Raw genomic sequence first — 21,486 nt, 5'->3', positions numbered from 1 at the left:
GTAGCTGGGAATACAGGTGCCTGCCACCACATCCGGCTAATTTTTTTGTATTTTTAGTAGAGACGGGGTTTCACTGCGTTAACCAGGATGGTCTTGATCTCCTGACCTTGTGATCCACCGGTCTCAGCCTCCCAAAGTGCTGGGATTACAGGCATGAGCCACCGCGCCTGGCCTCACTTACTCTACAGAGCAATAGTTCTTTTTATTTCTTTAAAATTCATTTATCTTTTGGGCCAGGTGCCATGGCCCATGCCTGTAATCCCAGCATTTTAGGAGGCCAATGTGGGAAGATCACTTGAGGTTAGGAGTTTGAGACCAGAAGAAAACACAGCGAGACTCCGTTTCTAAAAAAAATTAAAAACAGAAAAATTAGCTGGGCATGGTGGTGTACACTTGTAGTCCCAGCTACTCAGAAGGATGAGGTGGGAGGATTGCTTGAGTCAAGGAGTTCAAGGCTGCAGTGAGTTTTGTTTGTGGCACTGTACTCCAGCCTGGGCAACAGAGCAAGACCCTGTCTCTAAAATAAATAAATAAATAAATCTTTGAATATTCAAGAAATAACTGTTCACATTCAGACAGTCTCACATTAGTCTTACAGTTGTTTCCTCCTTTGTTTTCATCTTTAGAGATAGACAATTCCTCAATTCCTTTGCCCTGATTTCCTACTCAGCCTTGCATATACATAGGATGGAAGATTCTGGCAATTATGAGACTTCTTTTCCTTAAATTCCCATAGGGAATGATAAGCCTCAAAGTTAATCATGTTGGAATGAAAGAACAGCCACATAGATGTTCAATAATGCACCCCGCCGGGGGACTTCCCCCTCTAACCAGTCTAAAATCCTCCTATGCCATTTAAGATCATTTTTGATTTTTCAGTCTGAGTGTTTCAGAGGCAGTTTGTTATGGAAATGGGAACACCTCTGGCTGCTGGGCTGGTCAGTGAGGTCTCTTTTCTAAAGTCATGCATTCAGAATATGGTCAATAAAGGAATCTGTCTGCATCAAGAAGTTGCTGCTGTTGTTCCTGTTTTCACATGAGTTTTATTTTCAAATTCCTGAGGGCTCACAGAAGAGTGGGAACATCTTGTGGCTACCCTTTCCCCGAAGGCCGACTACGCAGCGGCCAGACACCAGCCCCCGCCCATGGTCACATTCCAGACAGGCATTTCTAAGACAGCACCATGATTAAAAGGAAACTACTCCATCATTAAGACTCCAGACCTAATATCAGCAGGACCATTTTTCACGGAAATTATTTCTGCAACCAAATTCTATTGGAAGGCGGTTTTCATTTTACTTTTTAGTCTTCCTTTCTCCTGGTCTTCTCTGTTTTCACTGAAGAGAGAGTAAAGGAGAAGTGGCATAAATTCCATTGAAAAGAATTTGCTCTGGATGAGAGGAAAGGGCAGGGAACCAACCACTGTGGAAGTAGAGATTTAGACACGATAGGTTGTTGGAACCTGGCGATGGGGTGAGTCCGTGCTGCTGAACCCATCAATTTCTTTCTTTACCTTTCTTCTTTGTAAATTTCTAGGCTCTCAGCCTCAGAAAGGACTTCTGTGTTGCTGTCACTTGGCTCTGTCTGAATGGTAAAATGCTTCTCTCAAATGAGAAGTAGACACCTTGCATCCCAGGACAGCACCCAAGAGAGACCATTACACAGACACCAGTGATGTATATGACGGGTCCAAAACATGGCCACTGTTCCCCATTCTCTCTCTTGCATGTCTTCTAACAGCATCTGCGAAATGCACCATGCTCAGCCTTCCTGCATTTCTCCCAGCCCCCAAATACACTGAAGCAATAGAAATGAGAAATTATTCAAGTGGAGAAACTAAGAGTCAGGCAGGTTTATCTCCAGGCACAGGCAGACTGAAGTGAGGGAAGGTTTCCTCCCTTCTCAGGAGCTGGAGTGGTGTGAGGATTTCATCTTGTCCTGGCTCCACCCTCAAGGTGCCTTTCTGTGCTGCCTGAGCTGGGGAAGGACTCCAGTGACAAACTGTGGCACCATGCGCCAGAGTACAGGCCGGGAGCTGGGCTTTCCTCACTCTCCTTCCTCCAGGCCCTGTGGCTGGGGACTGGCAGTAACAGTATCTGATGCGCCTGGGGTGACATGAGGGGCCAGCACTGGGGTGAGGTCAGCAAGGCACATACTTCCAGTGCAAAATTTAAGGATCTCCCAAAAGCTCAGTTACCATGATAAAGAATGTCTTTGTGCAATATTTTTAAAAAGCAAAATTAATGCAATAACCCATGACAAAACAAAACTAAATAGCAGCCTCCCAGGTAATCCAGCAATCCTGTTCCTTGGTATCTACCCAGAGGAACTGCAATGTATGTTCACACAAATACCTGCACGTGAATGTTTATAGAGCATTATTTATAATTGGCAAGACTTGGAAGCAACCACAATATCCTTTGGAAGGTGAATAGACAAATAAACTGTAGTATATCCAGACTATAGAATATTATTCAGGCTGGGCGTGGTAGCTCACACCTGTAATCCCAGCACTTTGGGAGGCAGAGGTGGGCAGACTGCTTGAGCCCAGGAGTTCGAGACCACCCTGGGTAATAAGATGAAACCCTGTATGTACAAAAAACTTAGCCAGGCATGGTGGCACATGTCTGTAGTCCCAGCTATTCAGGAAGCTGAGGTGGGAGACTCATCTATGCCTCAAGTTGAGGCTGCAGTGAGTTGTGATTGCACCACTGCACTCCAGCCTGGGTGACAGAATGAGACCTTGTCTCAAAACACAACACAACACAACACAACACAACATAAAAACAGATTATTCAGATGTGAAAAAGAAATGAGCTATCCAACCATAAAAATATATGGAGAAAACATAAATGCATATTATTAAGTGGAAGAAGCCAATATGAAAAGGCTACATACCATGGGATTCCAACTACAAGACATTCTGTAAAAGGCAAAACTATGGAGACAATGAAAAGATGAGCAGTTGGTGAGTGGTTAGCCAGGAGGAAGGGATGAATAGGCAGAGCACAGAGGATTTTTAGGGGAAGTGAAACCATTCTGTATAATACTATAATGGTGGATACACATCATGACCTTTGTTCAAATCCACAGAATGCACAACACCAAGAGTGAACCCCAAAGTAAACTATGGACTCTGGGTGATATCAATGTGTTGGTCTCATTTCATTGACCGTAACAAATGTACCACTTTAGTAGGGGATGCTGATCAAGGTGGGGGCTGTGCATGCGTGGAGGCCAAGGGTGTATGGGAACTGTCTGTATTTTCTCCTTGATCTTGTTACAAACCTAAAAAGTTGCTCTCAAAAAATAAAATGATAAAAAAAAATCCATGATGAACAAACCATCAACATTTTAAACAAAGGCAAGATCAACAGGGCTTCATGGGAGAACTTAAAACTCTGTGTGGATTGAGATAAAGTGACAAGGTACAGATCCCAAAAGACACCCAGGGCTTCCAGATGGCATTAACAGTGGGTTTCCAGGGGGTTACAGTTCAAAGTATCCAGTCTGCATATCTGAGGCCCCATAGAGTTGCAGCTGTGCTTCTGGGCCACCCAGGTGCTGGGAGACACCCCTGCTCATGGCCGGGGCTCTCTGGGGAGCACTGTTTATCCCAGGAACCCGTGCGTCTGTGTGTTAAATAAGGCCAGGAGGCGGGGAGTTTCCCAAAGACTAAGCTGAGCAAGGCCTCTGGGAGGGAGACTGCATTTGCACTTGCTGTGACTCACATTTTCCTTTCTATTTCCCGTCCAGGTTCAACTGGATTACGCCATAAGGGCCAGGTGCGGCTTGGGGGACATTCCTCAATCGGCCACAAAGAGGCGGTCAAGGGCAACATCAACCCAGCTGGCCCAGTGCCAGCCTCATTTTCTGGAACCAGAGCTTCCCTTCGCGTTGGCAAGAAACTGCTCATTTCTCTCCTCTCCTCTTACTGTGTGTCTTTGTTTCTATCCAGGAGCAGTAAAAAATGACAGGTCAAAAAGCCCCTCACCGGGAGGGCAGAATAAACAGGTCAGATGCATTTTTCAGCCTGCTGTGACAGCACACCGGCACTCTACAGCAAAGGATGCTGAGTAAAACGGAGCAATTTGCAGAAGCGTGGCCACCCCTGTGCGAAAACACCCGCCACCCTCAGCCATTCCTTGGGCAAGCCGGCCTTAGCTCCTGCAGTCTCTCTGCCCCAAGGCTTGGTTCCTGAACCCAGCAAGTCTCAACCTGCACTGCCAACCGTTCTTGGCTGCAGAGGAAATTCCTTCCTTTAAGACAAAAGATCCATTATCCGACAGAGTCAAAGTTCCCCAGGTACGGGGGGAGGCGGAGAGGCATTTATTCTTATCTTCATTTTGGTTTGCAAAGCCGAGGTTATCTTTACAGAGACCTGAGTTTCACTCATTTCCTTCAAGCACAAAGGGGAAATCCCATTCCTTGCCTGGCTCCTAAGTGTGAGTGGAGTTAAGAAAGCACAAGTTTCAGGCCAGGCGTGCTGGCTTATGCCTATAATCCCAGCATTTTGTGAGGTCGAGGTGGGAGGATTACTTGAGTCCAGGAGTTCCAGACCAGCCTGGGCAACATAGTGAGACCCTGCCTCTACAAAAAATAAAAAATTAGTCAGGTGTCTGGGTGCGTGCCTGTCGTCCCATCTACTCAGAAGGCTGAGATGGGAGGATCCCTTGAACCTGGGACGTCGAGGCTGTAGTGAGTCATGATCATGCCACTGCACTCCAGCCTGGGTGACAGAGCAAAACTCTGTCTCAAGAAAAAAAAAAAAAAAGAAGCCACAAATTTCTTGAATCCAGAAAGAAAACCCCAGCCTGGTGATGGTGTGGAAGGCTGTGTCATCTTGACACTGTCTTGGCCCATGATGCTCCTTGGGTGTGTCCCTCCTGTGTGTGTCCTTGTCCCTTCATTTGTAAGATGATGTTAATGGGAACTGAAGCCCTGCACTTCCCACTGCTGCCATTTAATTAACTGTGTGAGCTCAAACAAGCAAACACACACATCAACAAAAAGCACATTTTCTGTGGTCTTCTCTCATTTACACAACGAGGACCTTAGATTACTAAGATCAAGTACACAAAATTTAATGTTAAATATTCACATTGATAATACAAATAATAACAAAGTTGTGGGTGTGTTTTTTTTTGATGGAGTCTTGCTCTGTCGCCCAGGCTAGAGTGCAGTGGCACGATCTTGGCTTACTGCAAGCTCTGTTTCCCAGGTTCACGCCATTCTCCGGTCTCAGCCTCCTGAGTGGCTGGGACTCCAGGCGCCTGCCACCACGCCTGGCTAATTTTTTGTATTTTTACTGGAGATGGGGTTTCACCGTGTTAGCCAGGATGGTCTCAATCTCCTGACCTCGTGATCCACCCACCTTGGCCTCCCAAAGTGCTGGGATTACAGGCGTGAGCCACCGCGCCCGGTCAGGTTTCTTTTAGGACAGCTAGGACAATGTCTGAATCCAGTCTGCTTGGGTCATTATCTGCAGCTAAGGAAACAAAATCAGGACACCTTCTCTCATATCTATCTTCTTCTTTCTTCTCCTCCCAGCAAGGCATTTGCTCAGTTTTACATGGCGGAGTTCAGCTGTCTTTTGCATGCGCCAGACTCTGAAGGCTTTTGCATGTTGACCCTTTTCCTGTCCGCTCTTAGCCCCAAGCCCATCTGTTTGTAAACACAGGTACCCAAATCAGAACCTTAACATGGCAGTGAAGCATAAGAAACATCTGCCCAGTTGACAGAGAGGTCCAAATCCTCACGACTTGTCCATTTTGTTAAAGGGCCAAAAAAAAAAAAAAAAAAAAAAAAAAAAAAATTAAAAAGCCAAGCAAGATAGAAAGTGAACTTCCAACACACAAAAAGGAAATGATATGTGGTAAAAGCATAAAAAGAATCCTTCTACCTTTCAGAAAAGCTGTGTACTACACACACCAAGCCCCTCTATCCTTTCACGCGGTAGTGGAAACAGCCTCGTGTTCAAGGTTCTTATGAATAGTCATGGAGATGCTGGCCACGTTGTCCCTGTTTGTCCTGGAGCCACTCATCTCCTCCACTGAATTACCAGATAGGTGCAGCAGGGCTGGTGGAAACCCACAGCACTGGGTAAAAATGCCAACTGTCCTGGCTTCTGGGACTGGAGAAGAGGTTTGCAAAGTGACAAGAGGATCATTCTGTGGCCAGTTCCTCACAATTTACTGTAGACCAGTGGTCCCCAATTTTTTTGGCACCAGGGACTGGTTTCGTGAAAGACAATTTTCCACTAATGGTTTCGGGATGAAACTGTTCCATCTCGGATCATCAGGCATTAGTTAGATTCTCATAAGAACATGCAACCTAGATCCCTCACTCGTGCAGTTCACAATAGGGTTCAGCTCCTATGAGAAGCTGATGCCACAGTTGATCTGACAGGAGGCGGAGCTCAGGCAGTAACCCTCGCTCATCCTCTGCTCACCTCTTGCTGTGTGGTCTGGTTCCTAACGGGCCACAGGACTGGTAGTGGTCCATGGCCTGGGGACTGGGGACTCCTGCTGTATAGTAGCAGGAACATAGGTAAAATACTACTAGCCCCTTGGCTTGAATTACTAATCCCAACCACTTCTGAATGTGCCCAGACTCAAAGCCAGCTTGCACTTGATCTGATTACCCATCAGGCAAATCCTCAATGCTTGATATTAAACCAATGAAGTTTCCCAGTACTAGAGTATTTGCAAATCAATATCAAATGAATGTTGAATGAAAGGGTATAGGTTCAGAAGTATAACAAGACACGCATTCAGTAAGAAAAGGGCATCAGAAACTGCCTTCTAAAGCTTACCCAGAGATCTTTCTTTCGTCTGGTTGGTTGACCTCACCACGGGAAGGCTCGCGCGAGTCCGGCTGCCTCTGGAAAAAGGGGTTGGAGCATCCCCCTCAGACATGGCTTCCAAAGAATCAGCGGACGTCTCTGATAAATGCTCGACCGGGTCACCCAGACTGGGTGGTTGAGGACTGTGAGACAGTTTGGGGCTCCTTGTCTGCAAAAGACATTTTAAAGAAAGTGGGAAAATAGACTATTATTAATCATGTTGAAAATATGTCCAATGCCATCTCTATTAATCTGGAAAAATAATATGGCAAGGGGGAAAAGTTCATCAGAAGGGTTAGATAGAGAAAACTAAAGACCTAGTGGGTCAAAGTATCAGTTGTGAAAATTACCGGAAAATAACATTGCCCTTAAGTGTTCCATTGTATTGATTGATTGATTGATTGCCAGAGTGCAGTGGCATGATCTCAACTCACTACAACCTCCGCCTCCTGGGTTCAAGCAATTCTCGTGCCTCAGCCTCCTGAATAGCTGGGACTACAGGTGCGCTCCAACATGCCTGGCTAATTTTTGTATTTTTAGCAGAGATGGGGTTTCACCATGTTGGCCAGGCTTTGAGTACTTTGAGTACTCTTGAACTCCTGACCTCATGTGATCCACCTGCCTTGGCCTCCCAAAGTGCTAGGATTACAGGCGTGACCTGCCGCACCTAGTCTCCATTAAGATTTTTATTATTTGACTTATGTGGTCCATTTTGAACAGGGGGTTTAGGAGAAGTCACATTATAGGACAGCGATAGCAAACAATTTGCCAGACAAATTCTAACAGTGCTTTCACAACAGAGGGGACCGTATACTTTTCTATGCACCCAAGATGGATGAGGTACTCATACCAGAGTAAATTGTACACAACTGGCCCTTAAGAGTCTCATACCAAGACTGTTTCCACAATCAGTAAACTCACATTGCGAGGGAGATATTTACTTTATTTTATTTTATTGTATTTTATTTCATTTCATTTCATTTCATTTTTCTGAGATGGAGTTTCACTCTTGTTGCCCAGGCTAGAGTGCAATGGCGCCATCTTGGCTCACCGCAACCTCCACCTCCTGGGTTCAAGCAGTTCTCCTGCCTCAACCTCCCAAGTAGCTGGGATTACAGGCATGTGCCACCATGTTCAGCTAATTTTTGTATTTTTAGTAGAGATGGGGTTTTGCCACATTGGCCAGGCTGGTCTCGAACTCTTGACCTCAGGTGATCCACCTGCCTTAGCCTCCCAAAGTGCTGGGATTCCAAGGTGCGAGCCACCATGCCGGGCCTTATTAATGATTTTTGAACAAGGTACGCTGACAATTATTTAGCCAGTCCGGCCTCGAGGTTTGGGCTACAGATTTCTTTCATGGATGCCCAAGGTGTGCCCGATACTCTGGCAGTACCCTTTGAGAATCGGATAAGCAGCTTCTTGCTAAAAGTACAAGAAGACCCCTCTCAACAGCATCAATTGTATTATCCAGACAATCACACCTTCCTATGCGCCTCTCAGGACCTTCCCATAGAGGAAAGCAGGGATAAGGTCAGTACCTTCCACCCTGTGTTTCTTAAGGGATGAGGCTTCAAGATGACTGGGTGTTCCACAGGAAACTCAGCTCAGATTACATGCCAATATCATGACCAGAAGGAACATGCATTAACAGTCAGATTGTCTCCTTTGGTTAATTTTTCTGTGCAAATCCCCAAAGTGGTGTATTCCTAGATTTATTTTTTACAAAGTCCGCTTCTGTTATGGGGATCTGGCTTTGACACACATTACAAGTATTTGGCCAGGAAAATTATCCCTAAATCACTGCCCAGTTCACCAAGATTTAGACAAATTCATGTGGTCCTCAGTGAAGTAGCTTCCTCTTTACCATGCTCAGCAGAATATCAAGGTATGATGTCCTCATCCCTGACATTTTTTTTTTTAAAAAAGAAGATAGATTCAGTTTAGCAAAATAGCCAAGAAATAATATTACTTTAAGCAACATGGCTACATTTATAACCTCTGCTGTATGGTCATCTTTGTAGCTCACGGCAGAAACAATACATTTGATGAGTTGTCATTTTCCATTGCAGAAGGTAATAATCCTTGAAGAAAATCAAAATCAAATCTGTTTCTTGTTCAGGGTCATCGTAGTGGTAGGTAAGTAGAAAAATCAAAGATGTAGGGCTATATATTTTCCTCCCTCACTTCCTATACATAACTATTTAGCTCCAAATGTAAACTCCTCTTTCCGTTGCTGTTCTTATTCACGTTCTCACTGAAAACGATCACTACATATTAGCAGTCTCCTCACACGCAGTACCCTCCCCTCTGATGCCAGCTTGCTGCTGAGACATCATTTAGTTCAGAGAAAAGACAATGGAAATTGCTGACACTTGTGCCAAATACCCTGTGATCTGATATGCTGGAAAAAAAAAAAAAAAAAGTCAAAATAGCATTTTGGAACAGTGCTAGGCACCATGGGTAAAAGTGCACCAGAGATAAAAGTTCTTGAGCTCGTCAAGCATATAATAAGGTCTATATGGGGCAAAAGATAATGTATATGCAATAGATGGACAAGAAGAATGAAGAGGTGCATCACCCTGAGTGCAGAAGGAGTTTGGGGCAGTAACTGCTGAATTTAAAGGGGCATCGGGAGAGAAGAGGGAGGTGCAAGGGTTGCTCTGAACTGAGCAATAAAGCGCAGGGCCACCCACTCCAGCCTGGTCTTTCCTGATTGGACTAAACAGTAGTCACCTGATCTTAGTTGGATCAATCAAATTCTCACCCCTGGAAATGTCTTTCCTGATTGGGTCAAGAAGTAGCCACCTGAACTTAGTTGGTCCAATTAAATTCTCTCCCCTGTAAATTTAGATCTGGGACAGAGGATCTATTAGTCAATGTCTACGGAGAACTTGAAACAACTTAGTTTTCAACTTGAAGCTGTGGTTAAAATGGGCAGGGAAAGTGAAACAGAGAAAAAGGGCAGAGAAAAAAATAAAGCAAATCTGTATTAAAAAATAGAGATGTGAGACCCCCATGATCTTCAGAGAGCGCAAAGGATAAGACAGCAGTCATGTGGGGTCTCCTGGGCTTCTCACTTTCCGTTTCCAGTACATTGTGGGGTCCTTCCAATTAATTTATTCAATTAATTCAATTTTTGTTCTTGCACTAGTTTGGGATAGCTCTTTGCCTTGCAAGCAAGCCACCACTGACCAACACCAATTCTAATGGTTCCTCCTGGCTAAGCTGCTACGATGTTCACATATTCATATTAGTAAGAACCATGGAGAAAGCTAAACTCTCTGGAGCTTGTTTCCATAATAATACTTCCCATCATTTTATATTTCATAGATGAAAATTTCTAAAAAAAAAAATTCCCCCCAAATTTATGAGGGGTTACAATACAGGAATGTTGATTTTATTTAGCAAAATAAGAGGCATTAAAGAAATCTTACTCTCTGTGGTATGATTTTTTTACCATAAGAAAGAAAAGATACTTTAATACCAAAAAAAGGGGAAACAACCACAATTTCAGGTTTGATCTAGTGAAAAATTCTTTATGTTGGAGTTAGCATTCTCGTTTTGCCTTCAGTGAAAACTTTTCTCAGTCATGCATGGCCTACAGCTTGGTGTTTGAAGCTGCTACCCTAAGCTACTGAGTGGAGAGCGCCTCCTAACTGAGGGGGAAGCAGAGGATGATGGGAATATTCTCTGAGCCACGTGAGCAGGACTCAAGGGTCCATAAGACTGGATTTTCCTCCTTGCTCCATGGAGATCCCTGTTTCCATCACAACCTTGTAAAGACTTCCCCAATCATTAGGCAACCCCAAACCTGGGAACCCAAACAGTAAGCCCTTTGGGGTCATGCAGGAAGGGGGTGGTCTGTATAGTCAGGCCACCTGAACCCCACTGGTCCTTTCTAGTCTTCTCTTCTTCAAAGGAGACTCTCTGTCACCAAGACATGCTGGTGTAATTGACTCAATGCAGCTCTCTCCTCTTCTGCATCTGTGATTCACCCTCTAGAAATATTCTCTTCCTAATGAAAGGATGAGGGAAGAAATAAAGGACTCAACATATTAGGTTCCCGCTGCTCTGTACCAAGTAACTGTCATGTGGTAATCTTCTTTAACCTTCCCTGTAACCTCATACTATGAGTTATCACTGAGAAAATAGAAAAAGCGGGATGGGCGCGGTGGCTCACGCCTGTAATCCCAGCACTTTGGGAGGACAAGGTGGGTGGATCACGAGTTCAGGAGATCAAGAACATCCTGGCTAACACGGTGAAACCTCATCTCTACTAAAAATACAAAAAATTAGCCAGGCATGGTGGTGGGCACCTGTAGTCCCAGCTACCTGGGAGGCTGAGGCAGGAGAATGGTGTGAACCCGGGAGGTGGAGATTGCAGTGAGCGAAGATCGTGCCACTGCACTCCAGCCTGGGCGACAGAGCGAGACTGTCTCAAAAAAAAAAAAAAAAAAAAAAGAAAGAAAGAAAATAGAAAAAGCAGCTTGCTCTGAAATTCTACCAAATGAAAAGAGCAAAGATCACGTGTGGTGTACTCCAGAGTTGACACCAGTGGTAAGATTGCTTGGTTGGTCATTAATTTATTCAGTCAGTCAGACAGGGTCTCTGTTTGCCAGGCTGGAGTGCAGTGGTGAGATTATGGCTCACTGCAGCCTCGATCTCCCAGGCTCAAGCAATCCTCCCACCTCAGCCTCCTGAGTAGCTGGGACTACAGTTCTGTACCATCATGCACAGTTCATTTTTTAAATTTTCAGTAGACAAGGTCTCACTTTGTTGCCCAGGCTGGTCTCAAACTCCTAAGCTTAAGCGACCCTTTCATCTCGTTCTGCCAAAGTGCTAGGATTACAGGTGTGAGCCACTGCACCCTGCCTCAAATTTTTATTTAACCAGGAGTCTGGGAATGCTAGTTCTAGTTCAGCTTCTGCCAAAAACTGATCCACGTATAACCTCACTGAGTCACAGCTATCTCATCTGTAAGGCCAGAGGTTGAGCTAGTTGGTGTCTCAGATCCCTTGCAGGACCAAAACTTTCTAAGTCTAAGTACACATCACACAAGAAGAAAAGATCATGTCACCCAGAAAAAAAAGTTTACTGAGATTGCCTTCGAATTATTTATCCTATAGCACCTGCTCCACAGAAATATGTAGCTAGGTAGTGCTAAGATCTGGCTTTCCGCATTTATGTCCTCAAGTGCATGCAACATAGTTGAACAGCATTAATTTTTAAAAGATGGCCATGATTTCATTTTAACATCATAAACAAATATTTGCTGAAATGTTCACCAAGTGCACTGTTTTGCGAGGGGGATTGAATTTATTTATATTCTTTGCAATGCTATTGGATTTGGAGATAACAACAAAGATAAAAGAAAGTTAGAGCTAGAGGCATTGATGATGTATTTTTCATTCCCGTTTTCAGATCCTTAAACCCTAAATTGAAATGCCGAGGTCCTGAAAAGGAACCTGCAAATGTAGCTTTACATAATATGTTAATTGCCAGGAACAGTGGGGTGTCTGGCTAGCCAAGGTATTCACTTTGCTTCAGATTACATTCTATTGTGAAAAGAAAAATCAACATCGCCGTGATGAAGTTTTACTTCATCCTAATTAATGCCCAATTTGCCGCAGGGCATTTGAAAATACAATGAAGTTTTCCACATGCAAATATATTTGGAATGACTCATTCCTAGCACTCATTAAATGATGTGGTTAATTTAATCATGACATTCAGACACTTTTCTTTCACTTGTGTATCTTTCAACTTAAACCTAGTCAAAATTCTGATTTCAGTTGAAGAGAACATCCTAGTTGCTAGGTACTCTTATTAAAAATTCCAGGAACAAAATATTAAATTAACAAATAAATCATCCACAGACTTTAGGTTTTCTCTACCATTCCTGCTTCATGGTACTCCAAAGGAAAATGAACAAACTGGCACTACAGAAGCTCTACGCTTCTAAATTTGCTTACAGAGTCCTTTCTACAAGCCACAGTGCAGTTGCCTTTTCCCCCATTTTCTGCCCTCCTTCTGGTTTCCAGTCTTTAATGTCCATGCTGGGTTGAGGACTAAGGGTGGGAAGGAAGATAGGGAGCTCCATCGGGCACACCTGGCTTCCATCTTCCCTCCCATCCTTACCTAAACCCTTCCCTGGTGACAGCATCAGCGGAGGTTTTCTTCCTTCAAGTGTCCACTTGCCATTCTCTGGTGAGTCCTGTGACCAACAGCAGGTGTATGTTTAGAACAGTGGCTCACACCTGTAATCCCAGCACTTTGAGAGGCCTAGGCAGGCGGATTGCTTGAGCCCAGGTGTTCGAGACCAGCACGGGCAACGTAGTGAGACTCTGTCTCTACAAAAAAATTAAAAAATTAGCAGTGTGGTGGTGCACACGTGTAGTTCCAGCTACTGGGGAGGCTGAGGCAGGAGGATGGCTTGAGCCCAGGAGGTCGAAGCTGCAGGGAGCTATGGTGACACCACTGCACATCAGCCTGGGAGAAAGAACAAGACTCCCATCTCTAAAAAATAATAGAAGAATACAAAATTTAAAAAAGAGCAGAAGGGCTTGGCTATGCATGGCTTCTTGGCAACTTCCCACAGCTTCTGTGGCTTATGGACAGAAAAGCAAAATCTGAGTCAATATCTCCCTAGTGCCATTCTTGCAATTATGCTCACTCTGGGGAATAGACTGAGACCCCCATGATTCTAAAATACAACAGGTGGGTGTGAGAACTGCAACACAAGTGGAGAAGAGAACTGTAGTTAGTTTTATTATGATCTTGTAATTTTGGGGGGGGTCTGGCATTAAAGACTCAGAGAAATGGTGGTGGAAGAGAACAAATCAGCAGCTTTTGTTTTTAATAGAAACCTTGGGTGCACGCACTAGAGGGTCCTGCTGTTAATCTACAGTACAATATACACACACACAAAATCAAGTATTTAGTGGACATCTGGATGCTGCATGTGAGCAGTTTGTGGATACGTGCCAGACTTACTAGTGACCAGGAACTTCTGGACCTTAGAATAAGATAGATCTATATTCACTAACCCCGTTTTAATGCCAGCTTCCAACTGTGCATATCTGAGATTCTCATGTCTCTCCTAGCTTAAGTTGAGGTCTGAAAATTAGTATTTCTCTTCCCTGACTTGGACAAAGGAGAAGCATTTTCTCTAGGATTTATTTTGATGAAATATCCTTGATACACTCAGTTTATATCCTGTTTCTTCAAGGCTAATATTTCAACACTTTTCTCCCTTTTCCATCCACAGAGTACCCAGACATTATTCACGATTTTCACCTGTGAAAACAGAATGGCATTTGTTCTGGATGGAAATCAGATGATTCAGCAGTTGGGCAAAGTACAAGTGCATCTTTTGTTTCCACACTTTCCTTCTCTATGTGTATTATTTCATTATCAGATTGGAAAGATGAAAGGGCAGTGATGCCTAGTACCCCGTGCTCATGGGTGGCTCATATAGAGCCAGCCACAGTCATCCCTGCACTGAGGCATCCACTGTGTGGAGTGAAGTGAGCCAGGCAGGACCCCTCTGCTAACCCAGTGTCACCATGCAAAGCCCCCTGCCCTCCTACAGCTGCAAACAAATAAATGACAAGGACACCTCTGTGCAGAAAAGGGTAGTTCCTCATTGTTTAAAGAAGCACCACACTATGCAAATACTCTCCATAGAGTATTATCTGTGTGTCAGATTCATCTTCTGAGGTATTGTTAATTTGCCTTGTCCTTGTGGTTATCAGAAACAAACACAAAAGTTATGGAACTTCTATTCCTAGCCATCGCCTCCTGGGAAACTGCCAAGCCTTTAAGTTCTAAGGTCTTCCCACAGGGAAGGGTTGTTAATGGTGTCTCCATGCTACAGAGGCCACTCTGAAGACTCTCTCCCTAAACTGGGATGAGAAGGTAAAGGTATTTGGAAAAGAAATCTGGACTTGCCTCCAGAAGAGGAAAGGAGGAAGTTCCTAATTAGGCAGGAAGAGGGGAGTGGACAACTTCTCAGACCCAAGAAGAGGGTGGCAGTTGTCAGGGCTGGTGATGGTGCTCTTCAAATTCGAAAGACCTGTATTCCATTTGCAAGAAGTGACCCACAACTGGGAGGGTGGATGTGTGACATGCTTAGAGTGGCTGAAACCAGGTGCTCACACTTAGGATACTTGGCAAAGGTCCCCATAAACCTGGCTGCAAACAGGCTGCATGGAAGGCAATTCACTATGAGTCCCAGGAGACTCAGAGGCCCTGGCCTGGTTTTATTGGATTGGACAAGCTCCCCAAGATTTCCTTATGACTCCAAGTGAGGGGATAATGCCTCCCCTTAATAGGATGAGAATGAATTTCTCAATAATTGCTGAAGCCAGGATAGATTAGTTTGATTTGGGAAAAGTGGTAGCTCTCGTATTGGAGTGTCAGGAAGCAAATCTGTACATATTACATCTTTAATAGAATAAATAAATCTTGAAACAATTTGGAAGGCTGGTTAACAAATTACAATGTATGTGTACTCCAGAGTACTACACAATCATAATAAAGGTGTTTTAATGGAATTTTGGGGTATAATTTAGCAATTGGACACAATATAGCCAAAAACAAGCATGAGTTTTCTTTTGATGGTGGCATAATGGGTAACGTACTTTCTTTTTTAATAATTTCACCTTTTATTTTAGATTTAGATTTATTTTAGTGTGCAGGTTTGTTACATGGGTATATTGCAAAATGCTGAGGTTTGGGGTACAATTGATCCTGTCATCCAGGTAGTGAGCATGAAACTGACCCAGTAGTCCCACAGATTATTCTTTTTGATAAACGGAACAAGAAATTGACTCTTCTGGTCTCAAAGCTGGAAACCAGTATTTGTTTAATCTGAGTTCCTTCCTCAGGCAACACCTTTAGGCCTCTCAAAAAAGTATCCAAGAACTGAAACTCACCAGATCACCAGACCAGATGCCACACCCCTCATTCATCATGATTGTTTCTTTGCCCCTCCTCAGTTCTTGTTTTCTTACATGTTCTTATGTTTCTCTCCTGCTACATAAACCCCTAGTTTTAGTCAGTCAAGGAGATGGAGTTGAGACTGAGCTTCCGTCTCCTTGGCTGCAGCACCTGGTTAAAGCCTTCTTCCTTGGCAGTACTTGTCTCAGTGATTGGCTTTCTGTTTGGTGAGCAGTAGAACATAGACCAAACCCCTGGTGTTTTGGTAACAAGCATAGTATTCAATGGGTTTTCAACCTTTGCTCTCCTCCTGCCTCCCCGCTCCAGTAGTCCCCAGTGTCTATTGTTGCCATCTTTATGTCCATGTGTAGCCAATGTTTAGCTCTCACTTACAAGTGAGAATATGCCATGTTGGGTTTTCTGTTCTGCATTAGTCTGCTTAGGATAAGAGTGACATACTTTCTTTATGTCTCCAAAATAAGAATATGTTGTTTTTACAAATCAGAGAATTGCTAAATAGGTCATGATATTTTTAAAGAATAGATCAGAGGAAGGGAAGGGAAGACTTTTCCATAAAACATTTAGAATCCAGAAGGATTCCTGTCTATGGTGACCTGAATGCATTCATGCCCATTCCTGTCTTCTCTCGTGTATTCTGTATGATTGGATTCTAGGTTTAAGAACTTGTGGTTAGAGATGGTCGCTGAAATGACAACACAAATGCATGGGGAAAACACGGGAAGGGAAACACGTTTTCATTTTCATGTCATGCAATATTTGGCAAGAATCCAGAATTATAAGAACTTCCAATTCTATAAAGCGATACAGTTAAAAAAGAAGCGCCAAGGCCATCAAATCAATTTCAGACATGCGAATTGCACTCCAACTTGTAAAGAGACAAGACTTCCGCATCTGTAGTTCTGATACCATTACAGTAATTTAATTTAAAGGCTCTTAAAATTTGATTCTAGGTAAATTTGGAATTTTAGCAATTTTCTATGATCCCCTAGATATTTTCTACCTTTCAACCTCTTAATAGTTTGTAGATGATACAGTATTCCTTTTTTTTTCCCTCGAAGAGGTTTGGTTCCACCTAGAGGAGCTGCTAAATCTGTTGCCTTGCAGAGGAGACAGGGGTTCTTATCAGATCAGAAGTCAGGGTGGCCTTTTTAACTCCAGGATTAGACATCAATCTGCCACCTGCCTGCCTTGTGGTTTACCTGTAACATGACATAAACTCTACTGAAATACCACCTCGAATTGTCTGCTCTCTGACTCCTCCCCAAAGCCAGAATGAGATAAAAGCTATTTAAAGAAAATAAAGCCTAGCTCGACCATGATCTCCATTTAGCATCCTTCTACCAAGTTAGAAAATGAGATCATCAGTAAGTTCCAAGTCTGGATCTCATTAACTCAGACGTTCTTCCCCTTCGGAAACACGTTCATGCAACTTGTATTCAGTGATGTGTTTTCTTCTTTTCATCTTGCCAATACAAAATTAATACAAATTTGCCAATACAAAATTACAAAATTGGGCTAGATGCGGTGGCTCACACCTATAATTGCAGCACTTTGAGAGGCTGAGACAGGAGGATAAATGAAGCTAGGAGTTTGAGACCAACGTTGGCAACACAGTGAGACCCCATCTCTACAAAAAACAGACATGTTTTTTTAGCCAGGAGTGGTGGTGCACCCTACTCAGGAGGCTGAGGTGGGAGGATCCCTTGAACCTGGCAGTTCGAGGCTGCAGTGAGCCATGATCACGCCACTGTACTCCAGCCTGGGTCACACAGCAAGATCCTGTCTCTAAAAAAACAAAAACCACATGAAGAATACTGCTGTTTACTTGTTGGTCCTGCCTACTATGCTGATCTGTGTACCTTTTATAAAGGCATGAACAATGTTTCTTTTAGAATTTAAAACAAAGGATATGATTTTGCTTCCTGAAGGATTAAGTATTACCTTGTCATATAGTGAGAATTATGTAAAGTATCATGTATGTTGGGAAGCTTGAAACTAAATTTAGTGTCCAAGCTAATCATAGAACCTACATTTGAAAATTTGCTGCCTCTTCTTATGAGATTTTGCCTTTTGATTTTCAGTGTATCTACCTTAGGGTAGATGTCTTTTTATTGCAAGTTGCCTTGAATACAACAATTAATTTATTCTTTCTCCCCTTTCTTTCTGAAACAAGAAAAGTAATGCCTTATAAACAAGCAAGAAGTTGAATAGGCTTTGACTCCCAAAATCCTCATTGATTGAGGTCTGAGCAAGGCTGCAGATGCTTTTGTAATTCAGAGAGTCAGGAATGCACTTTAAAAGGCTATAGGATAAAAGGTGTCTGTGTGAGGATTGCTGTTATTATACTGATAAAAGGAAAGAAACCTGCTTGTAGCCTTTGAAATCTCAAGTAAAATACAACCAGCATAACATGGTGCTAAGTACATATCTTAGAAGACCTCCTTAACAAAAGTCTTTCTTAAGCTCATCTCTGCAGCCTTGGCTTCAGTGCTTTATGGAGAGGATGTGGGATCCCAAGCCACGGAATGGTACCCCTAAACCTTAACTGCATTGTTGCCAAACCAAAGAGGCTTTCCTTGCTAGCAAAGGCCCTCACCCTCAGTGAGGGTATGAGCTGTGCCATGGGAAAGCTTACGATGTCCTCACCATCCCACAGTGATGAAGGCCACAGGGAACTGGGCAAGAGGGACTCTTGTGGGTTCCTGGGGTCACCAAGGCTCAGAGCTTTTGGCCAGACTCTCCCCATACATCCTGGAAATCAATTTCACTATCAATTTCAAACACACGCCCCCTCCCGCCAGCCCAAAACCACTACCACCACCACCTGTGCAATTTCACTGGAATGATTTTCAAATGAAAACAAAACAAAACACCTCGTGAAAGTTCTAACTAGCTTTCTGAACCAAACATTCTGATTCTCCTCTAGTCCTGCTCTAGGAAAGTATACCAGTGTTCGAAGAGATGGACAGAAGACAAAATTTATAATGAGAGGACTTACTGTTTTTATCAGGTTATTTTATGAAAAGCAGACTCCAGTTTTGCCATGAACTCACAGTGCAACTCCATATGAAACCTTTCTGAACCTCAGTTCTCACTTTTATAAAATAATCAGAATATCTACTTGATAAAGTAAGAAGTAATTGGAAAAAAGTTGCATGGGACAGCAACTGGTAGGTTATAAAAGAGGCCAAGCATCTAGCTTTCCTTCGGTAGTAAGCTGGTATTACTCTCAGTAGGGTGATTCTAGATGGCTCAGCTTCCTACTGTACTTGGGAACTCCTGTAGCTTCTGGGATCCTATGTGAGAGGAGAAGGGTACAAACAATCCTTTAATGGTTCCACCATGCCTTCGTCTTGGTCTTGTGAGATGGGTAACTAGTTACGGCCAATTTCAAAACAGAATGTGACATCTGGAGAGGATCTGAGAGTTACTCATTCACTAAAGGGGGAAGAAGATCACCTTCGATTTCCAAACTTAACCTTCATCCAATTCCATCTCCAAAAAACCAGCATTATAATTTAAAATGCTTGAAAATGCCAAAAAAAAAAAAAAAAAAAAAAAACGCTTCAAGAAAAATCTCAGATATCCAATTATTTGCTGATATGGAAAAAAAAAAAAAAAAAAAAAAAAAGAAAGTCAGTACTGAAGATTTATCTGTTTCAAGCAGAAGAAAAAAAGAATAGCGGGAGGGAATCCCAAACTCTGTATTACTTCCCATGGGAAAACCCCACCAGGCAATGTCAAATCTCTATTCTGAAAGTAGGAAGAAAGGTTAATGGCAGGGTGTGAAGTTGTAAGGAAGAGCTCACTATGCCCTTCCTTTCCCTTTCTGCATTTTAACTTAGTGCACAATACATGTGCATGGAAATAATAAAGATGCCTCTATTTTGCATGAATTTTTAGGAATGTGAAAATGATTAAGAATAAAATTAAGGATAAACACCCATCAGAACTGGGATGATGTGTGACATGACAGTTCTCTTTAGTGTCTAAACTTGAACCTTTATGTTTATTTGTCTGGGCAGGAACTTTCTAAATTGAGCTTGTTACCCTGAAAAGAGATCAATGAGATTAATTACTAAGAAGGGGAAGGTAAAGAGATAAGAATGGTCACTGAAGACTGACCAATGGGAAGGAGGTCACTTTTGTACAAAAGCCAGATGGCCGAACATTTCCTAAGTGTGCTGTGATAAGCACAGCCATCACCTAGCTGTGTGACCTTAGGTAAGTTACTTAACTTCTCTGTGCCTCAATCACCTCATTTGTAAAATGAGGATCATAGTATACCTACCCCACAGGGTTGCTGTGAGAAGTTAATACTTGTAAGGCACTTAGAACAGTGCCTGGTGCATACAAGTTCTAAAGAAATATGTTTATTTCCATCACGATCATTATTAAAATGTATATAAGTCAAATGATCTGGACCCAACATTGGACACATCGGAACTGAGCAAAGCAGAATGATATAGCTTTGGGGTTGTCAGAATGATTCAGGCTTCTGTTTTACTGCCATGAGTATTCTGCCTGAGCAAGCTGGCAAGGATGGGATCTCTGCTTAGAGCTGCCCACTTTTCAAACAAGTATTCAAAGATCTCCAGCTTGCTGTTGCATTACTGCTGATTCCACAATCCAATCTGTGGAAAGCAAATTAAATAGTTCAAAGCAAGCATGCAATTAGTGTTCATTTTAATACTGACTCTCATAATTTTTAGAAATGCACATATTTCAGAATGCTGCAAGCACTTGGCTCTGATAGTTTTGAATCAGGGATTGGGGTAAACAGCGAAAAGTGCAGGCATCTGGTTTAGTCGCTGACACTGATTAGAACGCCACTCGCAGGTGAGGGAAAGGTGCAGGATGAGGGTGCAACTCGATGCAGAAAAAGAACAGGTAGAGTACTAACTCGCTGAGACGATTCAATTTTCATCAAGTACCTTTGAATGTCAAGTTCTGCCTGAAGAGAGATCAGCATGCCCTCCAAAGCCTGTGGACCAGGAGAAAACAAGAAAAAAATACGAAAGAAAAGGGGTGAAAACATGAAGAGAAAAAGAATAGGTTGACCAAATGGACCACCTATTCATTCATGATGAAAATGTAGCACAGTTAACTTCTCTTCCCCCAAAAGAAAGAAAAGTGATGACAGTTCCATCCTTATATTTCAGAAAGACATGTTGAAGCCTTAGCTAGCAATGGGTTTGCCTCAAAATAACCTGCCATAGGCGCTTATGAATGAACCTTGTATCATTTGAGTGTGTGTCATATTGACCCACTGTCCCTGAGGTTCTCCCAGAGCTCCAGGGGACTTACTAGAGCCTACCCAACCCAAATGAAATAGCTTTCTTAGCCAGAATGCAGTCTAGTGGTGATGCCCGAGGCTGCCATCTTGATTGTCACTGACCCCGGGGTCACTGGCCACTGGGTTACTCCACAAAAGCAGGCCTGTGGGTACAGTGCTGTCTGCCCATGCTTTGTCATGCAGGAGGGCACACCGCAGGTGAATACATACAGGAACAGACGATCCACACTGTAATTCAGGGCACTAATTCTAATATTTGAACCTGGTGGACCCCGGAGTGTGCCTTTGCTTTACCATGCTTATGGTGCCAGTATTTAATATTTTAATTCTCATTGATCCCACTGACTTTTTTTTGAAACAGAGTCTCACTTTGTCACCCAGGCTG

General features: G+C 43.1%; 1 protein-coding gene across 10 annotated transcripts in view; it reads right to left on the bottom strand.

The window, feature by feature from the left end:
* KIAA1217 (KIAA1217 ortholog) overlaps positions 1–21,486 on the bottom strand; it is an 839,027-nt gene that overhangs the window by 161,894 nt on the left and 655,647 nt on the right. For 8 of the 10 annotated variants that reach the window (XM_050804844.1, XM_050804836.1, XM_050804837.1 and 5 more), the window contains one exon: positions 6,815–7,013. In XM_050804844.1, the coding sequence (XP_050660801.1) occupies positions 6,815–7,013 (199 nt within the window). Of the gene's footprint in view, positions 1–6,814; positions 7,014–20,708; positions 20,790–21,486 lie in introns of all 10 variants that reach the window. The other 2 variants (XM_050804835.1, XM_050804834.1) reach the window with 1 other exon arrangement.

This window comes from Macaca thibetana, chromosome 9 (assembly GCF_024542745.1).
Source record: "Macaca thibetana thibetana isolate TM-01 chromosome 9, ASM2454274v1, whole genome shotgun sequence".
In the NCBI taxonomy this organism is placed as follows: Eukaryota; Metazoa; Chordata; class Mammalia; order Primates; family Cercopithecidae; genus Macaca; species Macaca thibetana.
This window is presented reverse-complemented; position numbering and strand designations above follow the sequence as displayed.